At 49.3% G+C, this 23,579-nt stretch overlaps 1 protein-coding gene across 1 annotated transcript in view; it reads right to left on the bottom strand.

The window, feature by feature from the left end:
- The window catches only part of SYT17 (synaptotagmin 17), an 85,273-nt gene extending 61,907 nt beyond the window's left edge, over positions 1-23,366 (bottom strand). The window contains exons 1-5 of the mRNA XM_022552384.2: positions 20,205-23,366; positions 20,041-20,063; positions 19,235-19,383; positions 12,583-12,731; positions 9,189-9,808 (exon numbers count right to left, since the gene is read on the bottom strand). Coding sequence (XP_022408092.1) covers positions 9,189-9,808; positions 12,583-12,731; positions 19,235-19,383; positions 20,041-20,063; positions 20,205-20,307 — 1,044 coding nt within the window. The 5' untranslated portion in view covers positions 20,308-23,366. The remainder of the gene's footprint in view (positions 1-9,188; positions 9,809-12,582; positions 12,732-19,234; positions 19,384-20,040; positions 20,064-20,204) is intronic.
- Positions 23,367-23,579: the final 213 nt, after the last annotated feature.

The following is a 23,579-nucleotide window of genomic DNA, read 5'->3' as shown; positions in this document are numbered from 1 at the left end:
CCCCTGAGAATCCTCCCTGGGACTTCTGGAACTTTCAGGAAAGAGGATCTCTCTTTCCACTGGTGTGGCCCAGCTGGCAGGAGGTAAGCCCGGGTTTTGCTTCCCTGGGGAAAGGGTCTTCCTGAGAAGAAAGGCAACGGATGAAGGCGGCGCTGAGGAACATTCCAGCTGAGAGATTCCCAGGATACAACCTGGACCCCAGACTCAGTGGAGCCTGGAGCCCACACAACCGCAGACTTTCCTCTTTGACCAAAGCCAGTCTGTGATGGGTTCTGTCGGCTGTAACCAGCATGTTCGGAGCCACCTAAGAAAGTAAATCTCTTACTTCAGACTCATGCAATTTTTCTTCTATTGCTCAATCAGAACAGCAGTCCCCACACTGACAATCAACTTGGTTACCAAATCAGACTGTCCTTTGGCCGCTGCCAAAGATCCAATCAGTTTGGTGCTCCTGAAGAAGGCCACCAGCTCACCCCTCAGACTCTGAAGGCTCTCCTAAGGCGCTCCAAGCAAACACAGAAATCCTCTGAATGGCTCCAAAGGTGGAAAGAAGCAAGATACACACTGATATAAAAATCTGGGTATACTTATGAGAAATACAGTCTTATCACATCCAAGTTACACGGGGTAAGTCAATTTACAAAGTCCTCATCCAGGACTTCCTCCTAAATAGATTATTTCATAGAGGTTATGGATATGGGCTTGCAGTCAGTCTCAGGTTCAAGTCCCTACTCCAGCTGTGCAATTTTGGGTAAGTTTCTTAACCTTCCTGAGGATCTATAAAATGCAGGTGCCAGTGCCATCCATCTGGTGGGGAATCGTTAAGTATTACACCGAGCCCAGGGTCTAGTACGTGGTGAGAACCAGAACATGCTTATTGCCACCACCTCTGACTCTTACGCAGCAAAGGCAACACACACAGACTTCACTTCCTAAGCCACGGGGCCCTGAATTATAGGCACTGAAGGTCTAAAAGGCGTTCCTTTGGACAAAGCAAATCTCACATTAAAGCAGTTTTCAGAAACATAAATATCCAGTAGCCAGATGTGCAAATATCACTTTTGACTAAAGCACATTTTCTTTTTCTGGGCTCAAATCAAACATTGTCCCTCAGCAGGCAATGTGGCTTTGTAATAAGAGATACTACACCCCACATGACTCCGAATTATCCCCCAAGAACATCTAAGAGCACGCTACCCGGAGCCTGCCCCTTTCCCAGATGGCTCCATAAAATACCATCCTAATGGCAGCCTAGATCGGGCTTGCAGGCAGCCAGGCCAGCTCGCTAAACCAACACAGCAGCCGACCAGCGAGACCACATCTCCGACCTGTCTGTCCCGCTGCAACAGCCCAGCCCCTTCAGCATTCCACTGGCCACCCAAGTGCCTCCCAGAATGAGGTCCGCAGTTCACTTACGTCAGACTCTCCCAGCACATTCACTCAAGTGCAGGTTCACCCAAGACTTAAGAAATCGGAATCCAGGAGGCTGAGGTCTGGGAACCCCACAGGCACAGCTCCTGGCTGATTCTGGTGCTTGGGAAGTAAGACAACAGCAGCATCCCCTGTTTGAGAATCCCCCCTCTGTTTGAGAGCCCTCATTTACAGCACCCCTGAAGCTGGAGTGTAAAGGCTAAGGGCTGGCTCTGGGGATCAAAGACGCTGCCTTCAAACTGTCTCCCAAGCTGGGCACTTGTCCGCTCCCCTTCCCACCCGGAAGCCCGCAGCGTATTACTCCTAACTGGCGTTCCCCAACATTTTCTTATGAACGTTATCAAATACAGAGAAGCTGAAATAACTGTACACTGAACCCCTTTAAATATATCACCGAGCTCGTACAATGAACAGTTATTACTTCTGCAACTAATATTTTGAAAATATGCTATATTTGCTTTATCGCATATCTATCAATCTTTTTCTGAGAGCATTTTAAAGTAAGCTGCAGGCACTAGTGACCTGAACACTTCAGCAGGCATATCATTAACCAGAATTTGAGGTTTACGGCTCTTTTATTTTTCAGATAAAATTTATATGCAATGAAATGTGCAAACCTTACGTGATGAGTTTGACAAATGCATACACCTGTGTGTCCAACGCCCTATCACTATTAGTCTAGAAACTTCCCTTTGGCTCCTTTCCAGTCAATCCCCTTCCCCAGTCACAACCACTGTTTTGATTAGTTTTGTCGTTTCTTGAACTTTATATATATGCAATCATCTATATGGGCTCTCTTGGGTCTAACTTCTATTTCTCATAATGATTGTCAGCAGGATATCCTACTCAGCATAACGTCTGTGACATTCACCCACGCTGTATCAGTCCTTTTTCCTTCTTATTGCTGAATAATGTTCCATTACATGAATATACCATAGTTTGTTAGCCTTTATCCTGTTGATGGACGCCTGGGCAATTTCTAGTCTGGGGCTATTACATGTAGAGCTTCTCTGAATATGCATGTACAAGTTTTTGTGTAGACAGAACATTTTCATTTCTCTTGGGAGTGGCACTGCTGGATCGTGGGGTAGATATCGGTTTAGTTTTACAAGAAACCACTAGAATTTCTTCCTAAGGGGTTACATCACATGATATACCCACAGCACTGCCTGAGAGTTCCAGTGGCTCCACATCTTCACCAACATTGGATGTTGTCAGTCTTCGTGATTTTAGGCATTCTGGTAGGTGGGTTGTAGTGGTATCTCACTAAGGTTTTAACCTGCATTTCTCTGATGGATGATGAAGTTGAGCACTTTCCTATGTGCTTTTAGACCATTTGCATGAGTCTTCTGCTGTGAAACACCTGTTCAAAATTGTTGCCCATTTAAGAATTGGATTTTGTCTTGTATTTTTGAGTCATTGGAGGTTTTTTTTTCTTTTGCTTTTTTTAAAATTGGGGTATAGTTGCTTTACAATGTTACGTTAGTTGGAGTTCTTTATATATTTTGGAAATAAGTACTTGTGGGTCCCTCAGGAAGAGTTCTCTCCAGGCAGACTGGCTGGGTCACCCCTCCTTCTCAAAATACTCCAAGGCTTCCCGTCACCCATAGGAATAAAATCCAAGCCTTTACCTCAGCCTACAAGATCAATGTGATGGGGCCTTTTAAGCCAGTTCAACCTCAACTCCTGCTGCTCTCCCCTCACTCACTCTCCTCCAGCCTTCAACACACTCTGCCTTAGGGCCTTTGCACTTCCTGTGCTCACTGTTTGGAATGCTCTCCCCCTGGACCTCCTCCAGGCTCACTCCCTCAACCCTTCCAGCTCTCTACTTAAATGCCATCTCCTCACCCACCTGGAACAGCTTCCCCACTCTCACCATTCAGCCACCCCTCTCCAGCTCCTTATCCTGCTTTCTTTTTCCTCCTGGCAGAGACAATGCCAACAGGCATGATGTGTTAATTCATTCACTGAGTATCTACGTCCACTGGAATGTAAGCTCCATGAGGGCAGGGGCTCTGTTTTACTTGCTGTAGAGAGCCAGTCTAGTGTCTTGGTTATGGTACATCACTTTTTAAGCCAAAGAGCCTCAGCTCTACCACTCAGCACAGAAAGATTACTTAACTTCTCTCTGCCCAGTTTCTCCACTTCGTAAAATGGGCCCTTGTGAAGATAGACAAGTGAGCACATGTAGAACATTGCTTGGCTCATGGTAGACACTCAGGAAACTCAGAGCGAAATTAGTAGCCTCAGCCCCTAGAGCATGACAATCACCTAACAAATATTCATTGACTAAATAAACAGATAGTTTATATATGTACAATATTTTTATTGTATATTTATAATGTACAGTATATTTATAATTTTCCTCAATTCGAGGCACTTTCACAGCCAGAAGCTACTTTCTCCTGAGAAGAGTTTATAGCCCTAGAGATGCACTGCAACGGAGCGGGCAGCAGGTACCATGTCTCCACTTGACATGAGCAAACCAAGACCTACAAGGTTACGTGACTCCAGTCACAAGGGAACTAGTGAAAGGGCTGGAACAAGAACTCTGGTTCCTCCTAATGCTCTGTGAGGTTCTGGCATGCCCACAGGACCTCTGCTCTTTCCACCTCCCTCCCCCTTCCTTCCCCAAACCACATGATCTCAAGAGAAAACGAACGTCCTTCATCCCAAATATTTTTCTGGCTCAAAAAAAGGTTGAAGAAATAACTGCACACCCCTGTTCATAGCAGCATTATTCACAATAACCAAAACATGGAAGCAACCAAGCATCCATCAATGGATGCATGAAAAACAAACAAAACGTGGTCTATCCACACAATGGAATATTACACAGCCTTCAAAAGGAAATCCTGCCACATGCTACAACATGGATGAACCTTGAGGACATTAGGCTAAGTGAAATAAACCAGCCCCAAAGAGACAAATATTGTGTCATTCCACTTATATGAGGTACCCAAAGTAGTCAAACAGAAAGTAGAGTGGTGGTTGCCAGGGGCTGGGGCCAGTGGGGTATGGGGAGCTATTGTTTAATGGGAACAGAGTTTCATTTCTTGCAAGATGAAAAGAGTTCTGGATATGGGTGGGGGGGGTGATGACGAGTGTGTATGTACTCAATACCACTGAAAGATGGTTAATTTTATGTTATGTGTGTTTTGTCACAATTATTAATAATTTTTAAAAAGAGTTGAGACTACATGGATTTCACCTCTAAATGGCCAAAGTATCAATTCACTTCAATCCACTTGGATGAGAGAATTTCTCTCAGAGGCCACTATAACTTCATACCACATCAATCACACCACACACTTCGGTATTTCTATGTCTTCATTTCCATTATCTTTTGGCCCAGCGTTCTCAATGTGACCAAAAAATCTGCAGTAGATCCATTAGCTGCTAATTTCCTGAATGTCAAGATCAAAGACACAATGTTCAAAGGCACAAAACAACTGGGACATTCTGCCGTGAGCCAGAAGATGCCTATATGCTGGCCCTACAAGCCAGCAATCTATACGCCCCCACGGGGTCTCCACGGCAGAGACTGTAGAACTAATAAACCCTCAGAGTCGCTCTGACCCACATACCACGAAGTCAGGCTGAAAACGAGAAACTGCTTCCACCCCCCGCCCACGCAGCTGCATCTTCTGAGCGCTCTGGTGAAGGCAGACGCCTGCCTCCAGTGGAAATCAGCGGTGATGGCCAACCTAACCGCCTGGGCGCACTGCGTGAGGATTTCGTTTTCTGTCTCCAGTGCAGGTCTATTTTGCTTCATATGGATTTTTGTTCAAAACCGGTATCTCCTTTTTCACATTTGGAATGAAAACCACAGCAGCTACCTGGAGATCTACCCCTCACATCATCTTCCCCTTGGCCCGACCCCGACCCCTGACAACTGTCTCTCCCTGGAAAACCCTCCTTCCCCAACAGGGAACAGCCCAGCTCCCGTCTTGCCTGTCATGGCAGACCCTGCTCCGTCCCCCCAACCTCCATCCTCCCCTTCACCCCACAGCACTACGGACATCTTGGGCCAGATCATTCTGTGTTGTAGGGTCTATCCTGTGCGTTGCGGGATGTTTAACAGCATCTCTAGTCTCTACCCGCCAGGGGCCAGCAGCACTCTCCCATCCACCTAACCCAAAATGTCTCCCAGCACTGACAAATGTCCTGGGACCAAAACTGTCCCTGTTCAGAACCACTGTTCCATACTATAGAGGCTTCAGGAAGGCCCAAGCCTGCCCGGCTGAAAATCGGATTTCCCAGTACGGTCCCCGCCAATGACTGAAAATGTGGGCTGGCTGGCTCCCTTGTCTGAAGGAGGAAATGCTGCAATGAGATCCAGGACCCAGAGTGCCCTCCCCACCACACACCAGGCTGGGGCTCAGCCTTGCTTGGTTGTCACCCTTCACCTAGACCACTTCACACCCACCCCTGCAGGGTTTTCTCTTGCATCCCATTTTGGATTGAATTGTATCCCCCAAAGGTGTGTTGACCTCCTAGCCCTCAGTACCTCAGAATGTGACCTCATTTGGAAATAGGGTCGTTCCAGATGGGATTATTGAAGATGAGGTCATCCTGGAGTAGGGTGGGCCCCTAATCCAACATGACTGATGTTCTTACAAGAAAAGACACAGACACACACAGAGAGAAGGCAGGCTAAGTGAGGGGGAGGCAGAGATGAGAGCGATGCAGCTATAAGCCAAGACCGCCAACAACCAGAAGCTAGAAATAGGCAAGGAAGGATCCCCTCTGGGTTTCAGAGGAAGCACGGCTCTGACAGCACCTTGCTCTTTGACTTAAAGCCTCCAAACTCTGAGACTATAAATTTCTGTAGTTTTTTTTTTTTTGTTGTTGTTGCGGTACGCGGGCCTCTCACTGCTGTGGCCTCTCCCATTGCGGAGCACAGGCTCTGGACGCGCAGGCTCAGCGACCATGGCTCACGGGCCCAGCCGCTCCGCGGCATGTGGGATCTTCCTGGACCGGGGCACGAACCCGTGTCCCCTGCATCGGCAGGCGGACTCTCAACCACTGCGCCACCGGGGAAGCCCCAAATTTCTGTAGTTTTAAACCACCCAATTTGTGGTGCTTTGTCACAGCAGCCCTAAGGAAACTAATCCACACTGAAATCCTATCTCAAGCTCTGCTTCTCGGGACCCCAACCGCAGACAGCTGACCTTCCCACTCAAAGAGTATAAATTCCAGAGCAAGTTTGAGATGGCAGATATGAGTCCATTCTTCCCTCAATATCCACGAGCCTTTCTTTACATGAGAAAGAAGAAGAAGAAGGAAAGGAGGAAGGGGGGAGGGAGAGGAGAAGGAAATTTACTTTGGGGATCCTTCCTTCCTCCATCCTCCACTCATTCAATAAATATTGCTGAGCACTACCACATGCCAGGCACTGTTCCAGGAGCAGGTGAGAGAGCGGTGAATGAATAGACAAAAGCCACTGCCCTCCCAGGTTCACATACTAGCAGGGGAGACAGACCATAAAATGTACGGTCTACGGGATGATGACAAGTGCCATAGAGAAAACTAAAGCAGGAGAAGCGGGCAGGGAGCGCCCAGGGCGGGGGCTGCCTCTGGCGTCTGATACAAATGCTCCCATGGTCCTGTAGGGCAAGGTCTCAGCTCAGGCAGAGGGCAGCACACCTGGTGCACACCAGCACACTTGGGCTTCTTCTCTTTTCTGCCCTAGCCCTTCTGTGAGGTTTCGGGAGCCCACCTGGCCAGTGTGCTAGGACGGGCTCCATGCCCGTCCCAGTGCCAGAATGGCGACCTTCAGAACCACCACTGACTCTGACGATCCCTCCTTCCCCGTCTCCTCCTCAGCTCTCACTCCTGCTTCTTGGGATCACCTCCTAAATTCACGATCTGCACCCAGGCCCCTGCCTTGGCCTCAGCTTCCAGGAGAACCAAACCAGGGCAGGTGGGCCAGGAAGACTTTGCATTTCAGGCAAGGTAACCTTTCATCCAAGACCTACAAGAGCCAGGTATGGGGATGTCCGGATTCTCTACCTCCGGGGCCTTCCACTGATGTGAAGAGAGGAGCTGGCAAATCTGGAATTTATTTTGTCAGGTGGGCCTCCCTCTTTCAACATAATTTTCTTGACAGTTGAAAGCCGAGTGATATCAAATATCGAGGAGGATACACAGAAAGCACCAAATATATCCTGATCGTGTGACGGAAAAGAGGATTTGGGATTATAGCAGGCATTGCCAACATCGTGCCCACCTTCTCCTGACCGTGACCACTTCAGCCTGCCAGCTCCTGCACTTTTTTTGCATTTGTGGATGTCAAAAGTCTCTGTACCGGGCTTCCCTGGTGGCGCAGTGGTTGAGAGTCCGCCTGCCGATGCAGGGGACGCGGGTTCGTGCCCTGGTCCGGGAAGATCCCACATGCCGCGAGGCGGCTGGGCCCGTGAGCCGTGGCCGCTGAGCCTGCACGTCCGGAGTCTGTGCTCCGCAACGGGAGAGGCCACAACAGTGAGTGGCCCGCGTACCGCAAAAAACAAAAACAACAACAACAACAATAAAAGTCTCTGTACCTGCCAGCGTAACAGGACAGAAATAGCAGGAAATGAACCTCCCCATCCCCCCAGCCCTCATTCAGTGGCTGATAGCAGGTGCTGTACAAAGACCCCGGCTCCCTCACCGCTCAGGTGGAAAGGCTCTTAGGTGTGTGTCTGACACCGGCACCCAGTTCCCCCAGCAGGTTTCAGCTCGTCACCCACAGTGGTGGTCGGCTCAGTAACTGCACCCTTCATGCGACTTTCCCACCCCCTCCTGGTGTTTCCTCTGGTGTCACCTCCCTATTAAATGACTTCCCCTGCCTCAGGGTCTTCTTTTTCTTGGGGAATATAAACTAAGAGAGTGATAGCTTTGAAGATGTGTACACACACACGCACACACACACAGTGGAACAGCCCCTCCAGTCCTCATGTTTAACACCTGCACCCCAAATGTGATGCTAGCTCATCAACTCCCTGGCCAGTAGACCTCAGCTTTAGAAGCACCTTGATGTATTTGATGCAAAATAATCCCATCTGCATTACACGGGATCACTGTCCCCGCGTGGATGGTCTAGACCAGCCTCCAACTGGTGGGGTTTTTTCCTTCCCATACACTCCCCACATATCTTTCCACCCACAGTGGGGGCAGTGCTGTCCTCCAGCCCACAGAATGCCCAAGGGAGGGACCCTAAAAGCCCACTGGTGAGGCAGCCTGGTCCATGGGTGGCTCCCCAAGCAGCCAGTTGCTCTTCCCTGGGCTGGAAGAGGAAAGGAAGCTAATCTCACAATTTGCCTGATAAACATCCATCTATCACCCCGTTCTTCAGCCTTCGTTTCATTTTTCCCAAATCAATTTCTGAAAGTCAAAATGACTGACAGCTTCATACCCAGGACAATCACTCTCCTTAGTAAATAACCCAGCATCAATGACAAAGAGCTCCCAGGGCAGTGGTGGCCACATGAACCCACACACATGGTAAAATTGCATAGGGTCTGTAGTTTAGTTACCCACATCCGTTTTCTGGTATCACTAATGCACCCGGATCGTATCAGATTTATCACTGGGGAAGCTGGATGAAGAATACACAGGACTCTCTGTACTGTTCTTGCAACTCCTTGGGAGTCAAAAATTATTTTAAAAACCAGAGGTTTTAAAAATGCAAAAAAAAAAAAAAATTAACTACTGAGATAAAAATAATCATTTTTTAAAAAGCTCCCAAGAGGAGACGCTGCCAACCCATCCCTTACCTGAGAACTGGGAATCAGCGCCTTCCACCAGTGTCCACCTTTCACCAAGTCGACCTCGCACAAAGGCACGGCCACCTTGCCGATGACACAGTGGCGTGAGAACTTATCAAAGTCCAGCACAGTCAGCAGCAGGGTCCTCCTCTGCGCCTCCAGGAAGGGGATCTCAAAGGTGTAGCGCTCCTCGAACACGGGCTTCTGGGTCTTGCGTTTGACCCCGGTCTGCTTGGAGTTCTTCTGGTCCGGCAGGAGGCAGATCTTGACGTAGGGGTTGGAGTGCGCCATGTCCTGGCGCGCGCCGTCGTGGGAGATGGGAGGTGGCAGGTCCCTGGCCTCGATCACGCGCACCGTCAAGTGGTTGTGCAGTAGGTCGTACTGGGTGCTGAAGTGCAGCATGCCCAGCTGGTACTTGGACAGGATCTCTGCGTCCGTCAGAAAGTCCACGTCGTCGCTGTTGGAGCCGAGGGAGTACAGGCGGGGCTCGAACTTTCTGAAATAGTCATCTGGGGTATAGGTCCGTCTAAGCACCGAGGGCTGGATGGGCTCCTTCTTGGCGCTGAGAACGCCGAACTCGATGGGTTTAATATCGATGAGTGGGGAGCTGGGTCGTCTGGAATCGAGACCTACACACCCATCAGAAATAACAATGAACACCACACCAAGTACCAGACCAGACCTGGGCCGATCTGTGAGACTGACGACATCTCCCGGATCCTCACACCTGTTCGCTCTGCTTCATGATGCGCTTTGCCAGGTGCTCTCCACTCCCGGAAATCCTCTTATTTACTCTATGGGAGGCAGCCTGGCGGCCATCCCCATCGCCATCATCACGGCAGCTAAGTGCCAGGCAATGCCCTAACTGCACTGCGTATATCCAGTTATCTAATCTTCACAAGGTATTAGCCAGTGACTGTTATCTCCACTTTACAGATGAGGAAACAGAAACTTTAAGTCACTCACCAAAGGTCACACAACTAGTAAGAGGAGGAGCCGGGAGTCAAGCCCCACCTGTCTGGCCCCAGAGTCTGGCTCTAACCATTACCCTATACTGCCTCCACTTTCACAGAGTAGGCTCTGGGGCCAGAGTGCCTGGGTCAAATTCCAACCCGGCTGCTTCCCAGTGAGTGTGAATCTCTAGTAATGAGCCATGTGACTCCAGGCACATTTTACACACTCGGTTTTCCCATCTGAAACATGGAGTCCATCACAGCACCCATCTCAGGGACTGTGGTGAAGAGTCACTGAGCAATGCACAGAGAGGGCTCAGCACAGAGCACGCACATGGTTAAGAGGCACTAAATGGGAGCTGTTGCCCATCTTCAAGGATCACATTCACACCTCGTCACTTACGGGGTGCCTCTCCCCGGCAAGCAGCAGAGTTCACTGCTCCCAGGTTCATCATTCCAATCTCTGCTCCTCCCTCTATTCTAGCAATGAGCTCATGGCATTCTTTCTTCATTTTTAAAGCACTTAATTGAGGCATGATTGACATACAAAAACCTGTCTATATTTAATATACACAACTTGATGAGTTTGGAGATAAGTTTGCACCCATGAAACCGTCACCACAACCTATACCATAAACGTATCCATCACCTTCAAAAGTTTCCTCCTGCTTTCTTTCTTTATTTAATTTTATGTGTGTGGTAAGAACATAAGAGCTACCCTCTTTTTTAAGTACTCCATACAGCACTGTTAATTTTATGCACTCTGCTGGACAGTGAATCTCTAGAACTTACTCATCTGGCATAAGTGAAACCAACACCTGCCTGGTTCCAGCTCCCCCGGTAACCATATTCTACTCTCTGGGCCTAGGAGTTCGATTATGAGATGCCTCGTATTAATAGGATTGGTATTTGTCCTTTCATGGCATCTTGTTAATTGCCCAAAGCCTGTCTTGCTGGCTAAAATCACGAGCCTTTGCCGGTGCGTGGCTGCACTCTTTGATAAATGTGTGCTGGATGCAGTCATCTCTGTAGAGAGCTGGGCACGAGATTTAGGAATCATCTAGACTAGCGCCATCCAAGAGAAAATAAATGCGAGCCAGATACAGATGTACCAGCTACAAAGGTAACTTAAAATTTTCTGGTAGCCACAAGTTTTTAAAACTACAAAGAAACAGGTGAAATCAATTTTAATATCCGATATATCCCAAATATAATCATTTCAATATGCACTCAATGTAAAAACATTTTAGTGAGACACTGTAAATTCTCTTTTTTCACACTGGCTTCAAAATCCATTGGGTATGTAACAGGTGCGGGGCATCTCAGCTCAGCCACATGGGTGGTGGCCGCTGTGACCAGCGCGGGGCAGGTCAGCCCTCTCATTCTACAGATGGAAAGACTGAGGCTACAGAAGCCCGACATCCCCTCGGTTTCACTATCTCAAGCCCTTGAACTTTACTTCCTTCTTCTTCCCCACACAGTCCCAGGAAAGATCAGACATCAGTCATTTCCAGCTGAGTGGATTAGTTTCATGAATTTAAGCTTTTTCCCTGCTAAGTGAATTTCAGACATCAGCTGAATGAGACAGAGGAGACCCATTTGGGGAGTGACAGGAGGTTGGGAGTCTCTGGGCTTTCTCCTTCCCACCCAAATCATGCCATCTGGTCAAACACACAGGCTATACATCAGAATGGACAAACTGAGTGTCCTCAGGGCCACATTCAACCCAGAGATACATTCTGTTTGGGTTTAAAAGTAAAGAAGTTTCATATAAAAACCCAGACTGCCAGTTTCTCTTTCCAAAGATCAGGCAATGCAATCCCACATGGCAAGAGCTGAGTAGTAGCTGGCCCCTTTCAATGAGACGTTAGCTTCCTAACTGGCCCCAATCCCTACCCTGCCCTAGTACAAGGCCAAGAGTCGGCTGCCATTTGTCACTGCATTAGGGTGATAGTTATCTCTCTCCAACCCTCTGCACTCAGTCACTGACACAATCCATTTGGCCCCTGAAGTCACTTGAATTTGCAAGCCCTGCTACGTAACATGGTAACTAGCACTTGCCTTTCGGGGTCCGAAATGATAATATGCTGACAATGTCATCAACTGAGCCAATTCAATGAAACTTGCGATCAATACTACAAAAATCAATCAAAATGATCGCTTCTTACTGAACTTGGAAGAAATCAGGTGCAATGCCCTCCTTTGTCACACTGCCATGATCTCTGTCATCTTGTCTCCTGGACTGTCACACCACTCCACCCCCTCCCCAGAGATGACCCTGTCCTTCACGTCTTTCCCGGGGATGCTCCTGAGTGTCTGGGAATGCCAGCTTTCTCCATTTGTCCTGGGGACCCAGAGAGCGGGGGTGTACTTCACGGACTCTGAGTGGCAGCTGAGCAGCAAGGCTTGCTCGAGCCAGGACCCCTGACCGTCACGGCAGAGACGCTTACTTGAAATCCTCCGGGTCAGGCTGTATGTAGACTTAGATGTGTCCGAAGACGAGCATCTCCGATCTGGGGAGTTGGTCCGTGGGGTCAGCGGGACTTCACTGGCTGTGTGGACAGAGTTCCCGTCCTTGTCACTGCTCCGGCTGGCCAACCTGTAGGAGAGAAGAGGTCTCGGTGGTTGTCAGAGAATCCCCAGGGATTGGCATCTCTGTCCTGTGGGAGATAGACCCATGACGAAACTGCTCTCAGACCCAGTTTATGCAACTTGGAATAATGCAAATTTGAAATAAACTCTCAACAGCCGTTAACTCTCAATAACATCTTGCTTGTTGTACAAAATGTGAAATGATATAAATGAGTATTTCCCAATTTAGAACAATCTGCCAAGAATTTGCATAATTTCAAAGCTGAGGCTGGGGTGGGGGGAGGGATATGTAAACTTATTCAGGATATGGCCACACGGAGGGGGCCACTTTGACTAAACCAAGACAAGACCTGTCAATCTTCAGTCTGGAAGGGAGAATGTGGCTGTTTATATGCATCAGAACTTCTGCAAGTGGCTTTTGGTAAGAAGTGTCCCACTATTTCAACAGTCACTGTGTCTATAACATCTTTAAAGAATATCCTATAACAATGTCACTCAAAGTTCCTTTGAATGGCAAGGCTATAGCTACAAAATGGCCCTGAGAATCAATGATTTAAGAGCAACATTTTGAAGTGTAGAAACAGCTGCGAATTAGCAGCAGCCACAACTCAATGTGCTCCCAATAAGGATGAGAAATGCTGAAAAAATAGAAAGCACTTCGGGGGGCAGCAGTACAAGGTAGTAATCAAGAGCTAGCTCAAGGCAAGTCCCTCCCTCTCTCTGTGCCTCCGTCTCCCCATCTGTAAAATGGGACTAATAATAGTACCTGCCTTACCCAGTTGCTGTGAACACTGAGTTAACAATATAAAATGCTCAGAACAGTGGTTGGTATGTTGCAGGTAAGTGCTCAATACATTTTAATTGACGTTACTATAGCAGAGGTGGCTTTAAGATCCCCCAATACTCACACAGCTACTAAGGACGCTGGGAGGGGAAAGGAGCGGGGAGACAGCTTGCAAAGTGGCCATGAGATTGATGCTGCTGACAGCAAGCCCCTCAGCCATACCTTCAAGACTGCATCCCCCAACTTGACATTTAAAGCTGAGGTGAAACTAGTCTTAAAAAATGCAACTTTCAAATTCTATAAGGTCTGCAGATGCAGCCTGAGCATGACATGAGACTGATCTGATGTTCCTCCAAAGCTAGAGTCACAGCCAGGACGAATGGGCACGTTACGGGGCGAAACTCCCAGTGCTTGCCTCCTGCTCCTGGTCTGTAAAAGGAGAATGGAGGGGCTTCCCTGGTGGCGCAGTGGTTGGGAGTCTGCCTGCCGATGCAGGGGACACAGGTTCGTGCCCTGGTCCGGGAAGATCCCACATGCCGTGGAGCAGCTAAGCCTGTGAGCCATGGCCGCTGGGCCTGCGCGTCCGGAGCCTGTGCTCCGCAGCGGGAGAGCCCACAACAGTGAGAGGCCCGCGTACCACAAAAAAAAAAAAAAGAGAATGGAGCAGATGGAATGTGGGGCATGGAAGGGGGCAGACGAGGGCAGAGATGCGATCGTACTAGGTCAATCCTTCTCTCTCTCCTGTAAATGAAGCAGCAGCACCTCCCAAGGAAGGCAGGACCAAAATGTGACGCGGCCACTGGGGCCCCTCCGCCTGCATGGCCTGTTTCCCGGCTGTCATACCTCACCGAGGCCGCTGCCTCCACCTGTGAAGTCCCATCAGCCTTCAAGGATCAGCTTAAATGCCATTGCTTCCTGAAGCTTTGGTTGAGTCCTCTCAGACACGGTAGCAGTGTATGCCCAGCCCACCCCTGTCCCTTTGGCGACCATCAAGCCTCCATGCCCTCTGTTCCTTCCGCCTGGAATGCTCTTCCTGCCCCCCGTCACCTGTCTTGTTCCTCCTCATTGTTCAGATCTCAGCTGCAACAGCAGCTCCTCAGAGAGGCCCCACCCTGTCCCGTCACCTCCTCCCACCCCGTCACTCCTTATCCCGGCACCTTCTTTTTCCCCCTTCAGCACGTAACTCTTCTTCAGTGTGGTCTGCCTGCCTATCTTCTGCGTCTCACACTAAGCCACAGCTCCACGCGGGCAGGGGCAGTATCTGCCTTACTCACCACTGCCCTCCTTGCCCTAGCACGGCACCTGGCACGTCTGGGGTGCTCGGATTTATTTTTTTCAGTGAATGGGTGAATGAATACACCTTGCCAGTGGTTCTTATCTGACTTATCTTGTGTCACTCTGATCTGAGTGCACGCCTTGTCACTCCTCCCATAACAGGGTACAGATCTTAATGGTGGGGTCTGTATTTACTATGATCAAAAGTACCAGGTGCTGAGCACCTACTGTGTGCCAGGCACTGTGCTAAATGCTCTGTAGGAACCATCATTTCATCCTTGAATCAATACAGGAGTTAGTCATTATGAACCACCCCCACCCCCTTTACAGACAGGGAAATGGAGGCCCCAATCGGGTGGAGGGAGGGGTGGAGAACTGACCTGCACCACTGTGAGATGGCAGAACCCCAGTGGAATGCAGCAGTACCAGACTCCGGATCACATGCCCCACGCTACAGAGCTGGGTATCCCCTGGGAGGCCTGTAAGAGCCCTGCGCTTAGTAGGTACTCAACACATGCTTGTCGGACAAAGAAATAACCTAATTCACTCTTCAGTGAGGGTCCTTCTGGCACTGCCCCAAAAGGAGCCAGTCGGATTGTACCGTTTTTCTGACCCTCACCAGCCCAGCCCAGCCCAGCCCAGCCCAAGAAAGCTGGGGGGACCCACGTGATGGAAGCATATGTGACAATTAATGGTGTGTCCCCCCCAAATCACACACACAAAGGGCCAGCTCATCTGCCACATGCCACCCCACAGAGAGGCATGTTCTGTGGTTCTTGGTTCTAATGTCACAGTAGGAAAGCACTACAAGGCCTGTACACTCGACATTCCTATTCCCTGCCTGTTTGATAACATGCAACTGCCTGCCTGGTAAATAAATGTGAGGGAAGCACAAGCACTAACTTCTCTTTCTGAAGGATTTAACCGGCCTCCCCTTTACAGATTTCTCTTAATATTATGCATGATATTGACAGTCAAAAATGTACTCAGTGTGCCCAGGATTCAAGGAAGACCTGGGTCATCTTAGGAAGCACGAAGGTCATGTACAGCTGCTCAGACTGTACACTGCAGTAACTCTAGGTGGTCCCATTCATAATGACCACCACGTGAAGGGCACCTCCTGAAGCTGTGTGGTGTGCCGGCTCTGCTGGAAGGTTCCAGCCCACTTCTCTGCTTGTGGCATAACCAAAACAAGTGTCTTCCCTGAGGGTCCCACCCCAGAAGAAATCCCCTGCTTGTACAAAGGGTCAGCAGCCTGGGCAAAGCAAAACTATCCTCCAACCCAGTGGCCGTGCATCTGTAACACTCTGCATCTGGGGCAAACAGATACCAGGCTGTGATTTTCAATGTCTACCAGGGGTCTACTCTGGTTCAGAAGAAAATCCAAATTCCTTAATCTGGCATTTGAGACCCTACACGACCTGAGCTCGCAGGCCCGTTTTCTACGATCCCCCCGATTCGTGGCGTTTGTCCACCCTGGATCCAGTCACAGCACCCAAATTGTTTATTACCCGTAATAGGTCTGCAAACTACAGGGCCAAATCCACTGCCTAATTTTGTAGAAGTGTTATCGGAGCACAGCTATGCCCATTCACTAATGAACCGTCTATGGTTGCTTTTGTGCTACAAGGATAGAAGTGAGTAGCTGCAACAGAAACTAAGCCCATGAGGCTAAAATATTTACTAACTAGCCCTTTACCGGAAAAGTTTGCCAACCCCTGTTCGACTAGCTTATTATTTCTTGTGTTTCAGGTGGAATAACCCTTTCCCTGGTTCCAGGATGGTCAGGAAACCCAGGAATGATCCCAGCACTTTTTCCTCCAAGCAAAAGTGATTACATCAAGTGATTGGCACACGACCCGAGCCAGGGCAATGAGAGCCTTTCCTGATATATTTGTTGCTGTTAAAAATGAGGCAGAGGGGCTTCCCTGGTGGCGCAGTGGTTGAGAATCTGCCTGCCAATACAGGGGACGCGGGTTCGAGCCCTGGTCTGGGAGGATCCCACATGCCGTGGAGCAACTGGGCCCGTGAGCCACAGCTACTGAGCCTGCGCGTCTGGAGCCCGTGCTCCGCAACAAGAGAGGCCACGATAGTGAGAGGCCCGCGCACTGCGATGAAGAGTGGCCCCCACTGGCCACAGCTAGAGAAAGCCCTCGCACAGAAACGAAGGCGCAACACAGCAAAAATAAATTAATTAATTAAAGTCTTAAAAAAAAAAAAATGAGGCAGAGAAAAACAAAGCTTAAGAATGAGGCCAGGGCTTCCCTGGTGGCGCAGTGGTTGAGAGTCCGCCTGCCGATGCAGGGCATGCGGGTTCGTGCCCCGGTCCGGGAAGATCCCACATGCCGCGGAGCGGCTGGGCCCGTGAGCCATGGCCGCTGAGCCTGCGCATCCGGAGCCTGTGCTCCGCAACGGGAGAGGCCACAACAGTGAGAGGCCCGCGTACCGCAAAAAAAAAAAAAAAAAAAAATGAGGCCAAAACAGAAGAAACATAAAGAAAGAGAGTGAGAGCATGTACATGCACGCCCATGACATCATATGAGCCCCTGGATCCAGCTATGACTGCAGTCATTCTCCCAGGATTTTTCCATAACAAAACTCTATGCAAGACCGTCGTTCGGGTGTGCAGGGTGTGAATACACAAACTGAACTCATACACCTGCTGTATCTCCTATACTAGAGTTTAAATGCCCTGAGCATGGGAACAGGACTCTATCTAGCCTTGTAGGGCAACCTCAAGAGAAAAACTACCAAAGAAACTGAGACTAACTTTTCAATGGCATGACTGCCACTTTCAGGACTCGATTTCTGCCTGCAGGTTAGTCAGCTGGTCAACGGCCATTTTTTGGAATGAACAAGATAGCCCTGCCACAGCAGAGCTGGAGTTCTTCTGAGCATGGCTTTAAAGACACCAGATGGGCTGAGCCAACCTCTGTCACTGGAAAATGGGAATGATCCCTTGATTAACGAGTTGGTTTCACCAAACATCTCAACTCTATGCACACCTGCAGGATTCAGGCTACAACCTGTGAGTAATGGGAAGTTCCTTAACATTATCTCTATCAGTTGAAAGAATCTCTATCTATACCTAATAATAATAGAGATGAATACTTACGGCTGTGCTCAGCACGTTACGTGCATCTCTCATTACGCTTAACAGCGACCCTATAAAGTAAGTTCTATTACTTGTCCTACTTTACAGATGGGGAAACCCAGAATAGGGTAAAAAGAATCACTTAACGTCTATGATTACCAACAAGGTATCAAGCAGCCTCAGGTACTTTTCCATACACTAATTCATGCAATCACCACAACCACCCTATAAGATAAATACTATTCTTTTTATCATCCCCATTTGACAGATGGGAAATCAAGGCACAGAGTGATCAAGCAACTTGTCCAAGGGAACAGAACTAGAAAAAAGTAGGAGAAACAGGATTTGAACTCACAGAGCCTGACACAGAGCCATTTGGCTATGGAAATATGTGATACTTGCTTCTAAGAAAATAAGAGGACTGAGGCATGACCCCCAACTTGGAGGGAAAGATGGGGCGCCAGAGGCTTCTGGAATGTTAGCCCAAGGGTTTAGCTGAGACAGCACTGGATCCCCACTGAGGCTCCAGCTGTGGGCCCTCACACTGTCTTCTCAACTCTCTGAGCCTCCCCTCTGTATCATGAGAAGTGACACTTGACGATTCCCAGGCCCTGGCCCTCTAGACTCAACCCAGACTCTCCGGCCACATTCCTCTCCCAGCCACAGAGAGGTGGACCAGACACGTGGCTGAGAAGCTTCAAAACTGCGTTCCCAAAATATCTGAGCGACTGGCAGATGGAGATGTTGTATGCGGGCGCGGGAGGAAAACGAATTGGAAATAAAACGAAAGACGCCAGAGAGAATATAAACAGCGAAGGAGGACACGATGGCGACTGGAGGTGCTTTTCTGCTCCCCTGTTTCTGAAGTTCCTGCTCAAACCAGCAGAGAGGCACTTGTTTGTTCATGCTATCCACACCAAATACTCCTTGAGCATCTAGCATGAGCCAGGCACGGGCCAGGTGCTAGGACAGTTTGTCGTACTGACTTGGATTGAAACCTTTAGAATTTGGACATCCCTGGAAGAATACAGATGCTCACAGATCTCTTTTTCTGCTTGGAACGACACTCAACGTGAGTAAACGCGCCCACATGCTTAGCGTTACACAGTTCATATCTCAGAAGCCCGATGTGAAACCAGCTAAACTGAAGCCCCACCCCCAGCTGGTCTCACCAGCTTGCCGAACGCAACGAGGCACAGAGCACATCCCATCAGCAGCTAAGAGGTCGATGGAAACTCAGCCTTTCCCACTTTCATACCCCAAATCCTCCTTCCCGTGCCCCAAACCCCCTCGCAGAAACGGAGAAAAGAAAGGTCTTAAGATTGCCTTCCAGGAAGTTCGGAGCAGTTTTACTTACAGCCAGGGAGGAGTCTGGGCAGGGAAAGGTCCCAGAATTTCAACTTCATCCTCACTTGACTGGCAACAGCTGGATTCATAGCACTTCTGACAGCAGTGCCGGCAAGTCCATCTGCAGAGCAGCAGATCGGAGATTCTAGAAAGAAAACCCTGAGGCCATGGGGGGAGGTGGGTAGTGAAGAGGGGTAGAGGGGAGGTGGAAAGGGTGGGGAGGAAAAAGAGGAAAAACACCCAAAATTACAAGCAGCTGATCCCTGATGAGAAATAACGACATTCAGGAGGTCCGTCTCCGCCACTGATCACTCAGAACAAAATGTTTTCCATTTCTATTTACCAACTGCAGGCACAAAGATATGGCAAACACCAACCCGCTCGAGCCATTAATAGCGAGCAAAATGTCTGCAGGTTATTTTCTTTTGCAGTTTATGTGAACGTCTTTCTTGACGTGGGGGTGGTTTAGTCAACATCGTGAGGGCTATGCAATATGTTCTCAAAACACAATGAATATTACTTTGTCTTCTTGAAAGCAAAGCAAAAATATTTTAAAAAAATAATCTCATGACATGAGAGTAAACAGAGATAATCAAATGGCAATAAGTAGGGGGTGGGAAGGAAAACTTATCTCATCAACTAGTGTCTTTCCACCGGGATCTCCCTTCCGTAGAAGGGGATGGAAACTGTGCCGTTATCAACATCCGGTTGCTGTTTAATATTCAATATCCCCGCAGCCCCACATAAGGCTCCAAAATGACAAGCAAGCATTTCTTGATTAGAAGCCAGACCAAACGAATCGCCGAATTAACTCACCTCGTTTAAAGGTTCCAACTGCCCTTTTAGAGATCCACGTGAAGCCAAGGGGCGCAGAGGGCGAGGGGGGCGACAGAGAGAGAGAGACAAGACCAGTTTAGCAATATTCCAGCAACCCAAAAAAAAAAAAAAAAAAAAAAAAAGCCCTGCTTCTTTCCACTTACCATCCTGGGAAGGGAGCTGACCTCCTAACAAGGTGTTGCTACCTTCAGGGTTGCTGGTAGCCTCCTGGCTAACCAACACCGAATAAATGGGAAACTTTAGCATTTCGATTTGATTTGCACCGTATGCTGTTATGAATCAGAGCGGGTGGATAGATAGTCGTGCTATCCAATGCAGCCACACTTCAGGAGAGGAGCAAACCTTCCTATACAGAAATAGCCATGAAGCCAACCCAAAAGGACATGATTAGCTAACATGCAGGCAGGCACAGCGTGGATGTGACTTGGCTCCCCCGCCCTCCCCGAGGCCCTACCTTCCAATTCTGCTCCAATGGTGGGGAGCTTCACATGACCACCCACAAACAGAGGGAGCCAAAGAAAAGAAAGCCATAGTCTGGTCCTCGGGAAGAAGGGAGGGAGCCCCTCCCTTCTTCAGCCCCACCTCCACCCCAGTTTCTTCTCTCCGGTTCCCAAGGCACAGGCTCCCACCACCCCCTTCCGGGAGAGAGTCTTAATGGCTTTCCAAACGGGCCAAGTAAACCAGGTAGGTTAGGAGGAGTCTCCCATAGAACTCAGAACTTTGAGTCAAGAGGGAGAAAGTTAACTGTCTTTTTCAATTCTCTTGCAAGGAGGAGAAAGTCTTAATTTGGTACCATTGTATGTGACATTTTTCTAACAGTTGCAAATCCCATCCCCACCTTCCTTTTTAAACAGAGAGCAGACCCCAGCTCAGAGCCTTGGAGACAGCCTACCCATCTAGAATCCGAGAATGTGGCATTATTCTCATGGTGTTTATTTTTCCTGTTGCCTTCTGTTTATATCACGTGACCCTGGTTTTCTATTATGGTAATGACATAAAGTTTCCTTTTCATACTATATTTTAAAGTTAAAATAAAGTGCAAGTCCATTTATAGAAAAAAAATTAAGTGAATAACAGCACAGGTGGTTCGCAGCTCATGAAAAACTCAAAATCCTTGAAGTGATAAGCGATTTACTGCAGCTTGGGAAACGAAGTCTTCGGCACTAATCACACTGAGGCGGGTGAGGAGAAGGGTATGAAACTGAGTGAAGAAGCGCTAGTCCTGGCCTCACCAGTGGCCAATCATGTGACTTGGGCAAGTAGGAGTGGTGGTGGGGGGGCACTCTGAGCCTCAGTTAACCTCTTCTCTTTAGTGGAAGGGCTAAGCTAGGACACTATGAAAATGCTTTGTCCTGCCCAGCTGCACAATATCTGAACCCCTTCTGTGGCTTATGAGAACCAGACGGTTTGTCAAGTCCAGTTGGAACCTGCTAGGCACCGGGGACTGTTCTGGCCAATACAGCGGTGAGGTGAACAATGCAGCAAACAGCTATGCCCTCGTGGGGCTTACATGAGAAAGTGCTTTAAAATGCTTACGGTAAAGTGCAAGGATAAAGTGATGCTTTTTCACAACAAGCCAGGCTCACAGGGAAGTGTTTCTTGGGTATGTAGTGATCCAAACAGAACCATTTCTAAAACCATGATGAACAGAGGCAAGGCCACCTCAGGGGCCCCAATGAGGTACAACCACGCAGCTTTCTCAAGGCCCAGGTGCAAGGTGACTGTCAGGGCAGCAAAGAGAAACAAGGAAAATGAAGAAAGAGGAAAGGGGAGATGCTCTGAGGCTCCCAGGAATGCCAAGTCTTTGAGGCTCAGTTTCATGTGTTTGACCCAATGGAGGAGAACTGATTCGAGCCAGGAAAAAAAGGAGGAAGGAGGAGAACTCAGATATTCTAGAACAGGGGGTGCAAGCTATGGCTAGCAGACCAAATCCAGCCTGCAGCCTGTTTTTCCATGGCCCTCCAGCTAAGAATGGTTTGTATATTTTTATTTGGTTGAAAAAGAAATTTAAAGATTAATACTTCTTGACTCATACAAAGTATATGAAATTCAGTTTCAGTGTCCACAGACTTTTATTTAGACATAGCCATGCCCATTAATTTACTACTGTCTATGGTTGTTTAGTCGTGCCAGAGTCAAGAGGTTGTGACACAGACCATGAAGCCCTCCAAGAAAAAAGAAGTATTTACTATCTAGCCCTTTACAGAAAAAGTTTAACACCTTGTTCTAGGAGGAAAGTCAACATCACCGGGCCATCCTCATACCAGATGCTTAACAAATCCCCCACCGATCCCCACCAGCCCCCCTTTTAGGCCTCACCACGACCCCTAAGCACCTGTATGGCCTTGGGCAAGTCACTTAATTACTCTGTGCTTGAAGGCAGTCATTAAGACCCGTAAAAGCGTTGTTCCTTTCTCACTGCACTGTGCATTCTGAGGGGCAGGGACCTGCTGCTTTCTCAGCTGTGTCCCCACTGCCCATACATAGTAGGTGATTAGCCAAGTGTCTCTTGAGCAACTGTCGAACACCGCCCCGCCCGACAACATCCACACAGTAGGTGAACAGTAAATGTGACCTTCATTGAACTTGAAAAGATGACCTAGGGATTCCATGAGAGAGAAGTCAATGGAGCGAATCTAAGGATTGGGATGTGAAGGCTATGGCCTAGGTGGCAGAGCAGAGCTCCTGGCAGGTGGAAAAGCCTAAAGACATGACAAGGGGATGCGTGAGCCAAAGGGGGACGAGGGGACCAGCAGCAACCCCAGCTGTAGCCGAGGGGAGACGTGAGCCCAGATGCACCCTGACCGTGGGAGCCTGGAGGCTTCTCTGCCAGGCTGAGGAGCCAACCCCAGAAGCAAGCAGCTCAGCGGGTCTGACTGCATGACCTTGGCGCTGACCCGTCGCCACTTCCCCCCCATGTATTGAGAAGAAAGGTCTTTCAGTCAAGCAGCGCCCCCTCACCGCCCCCTAAAGAAGGTGCTTGTAAATTATTTCAGCCTAAGGATTCTTGGGGGGTGTCCCCAAGATGATGGTGGTCCACAACTCCCAGACCCCAATGCAATGGCCCAAAGTAATCGGCTGCCCCCCAACACCACCAGCGCGCCTCTGGTGTGTCCCCCACCGCTCAACACCCAGTGCCCGGGAAAGACGACGTCCTTGTCCCTCCTGGCCGGAACAGGCTCCCTCCGCCGGCCAATTAGCCGGAGCCGTCACCAAGACAACGGCAGCTGGCGGGCCGGGCGGCTGGCGCGCCCCGGACCGCCCTGCCCGCGGCCCCTCCCCTGGGGAGGGTGCACGAGGGAGGAGGTGGGGGAAGGGAGAAGAAAAGTCCGCCCCACCCCCATTCCTTCCCCAGGAGGTGAGGGCGCGCGTGAAGAGTCCGCTTAGGGCCTTTCGTCACGCGGTGCGGGGGTCCCCAGCCTCTTCTCCTGGGGCGCACCCCCCACTGCTGCACAGGTAGCCTGCGCTCAGACACCCTTTTTCTCCAGGCAAGTTTGTGGCAGCGCAGCCGTCTGCCC

Source organism: Delphinapterus leucas, chromosome 15 (assembly GCF_059928025.1).
Source record: "Delphinapterus leucas isolate spDelLeu-1000000601 "Yukka" chromosome 15, BTC_Dleu_Yukka2, whole genome shotgun sequence".
NCBI classification, from domain to species: Eukaryota; Metazoa; Chordata; class Mammalia; order Artiodactyla; family Monodontidae; genus Delphinapterus; species Delphinapterus leucas.
This window is presented reverse-complemented; position numbering and strand designations above follow the sequence as displayed.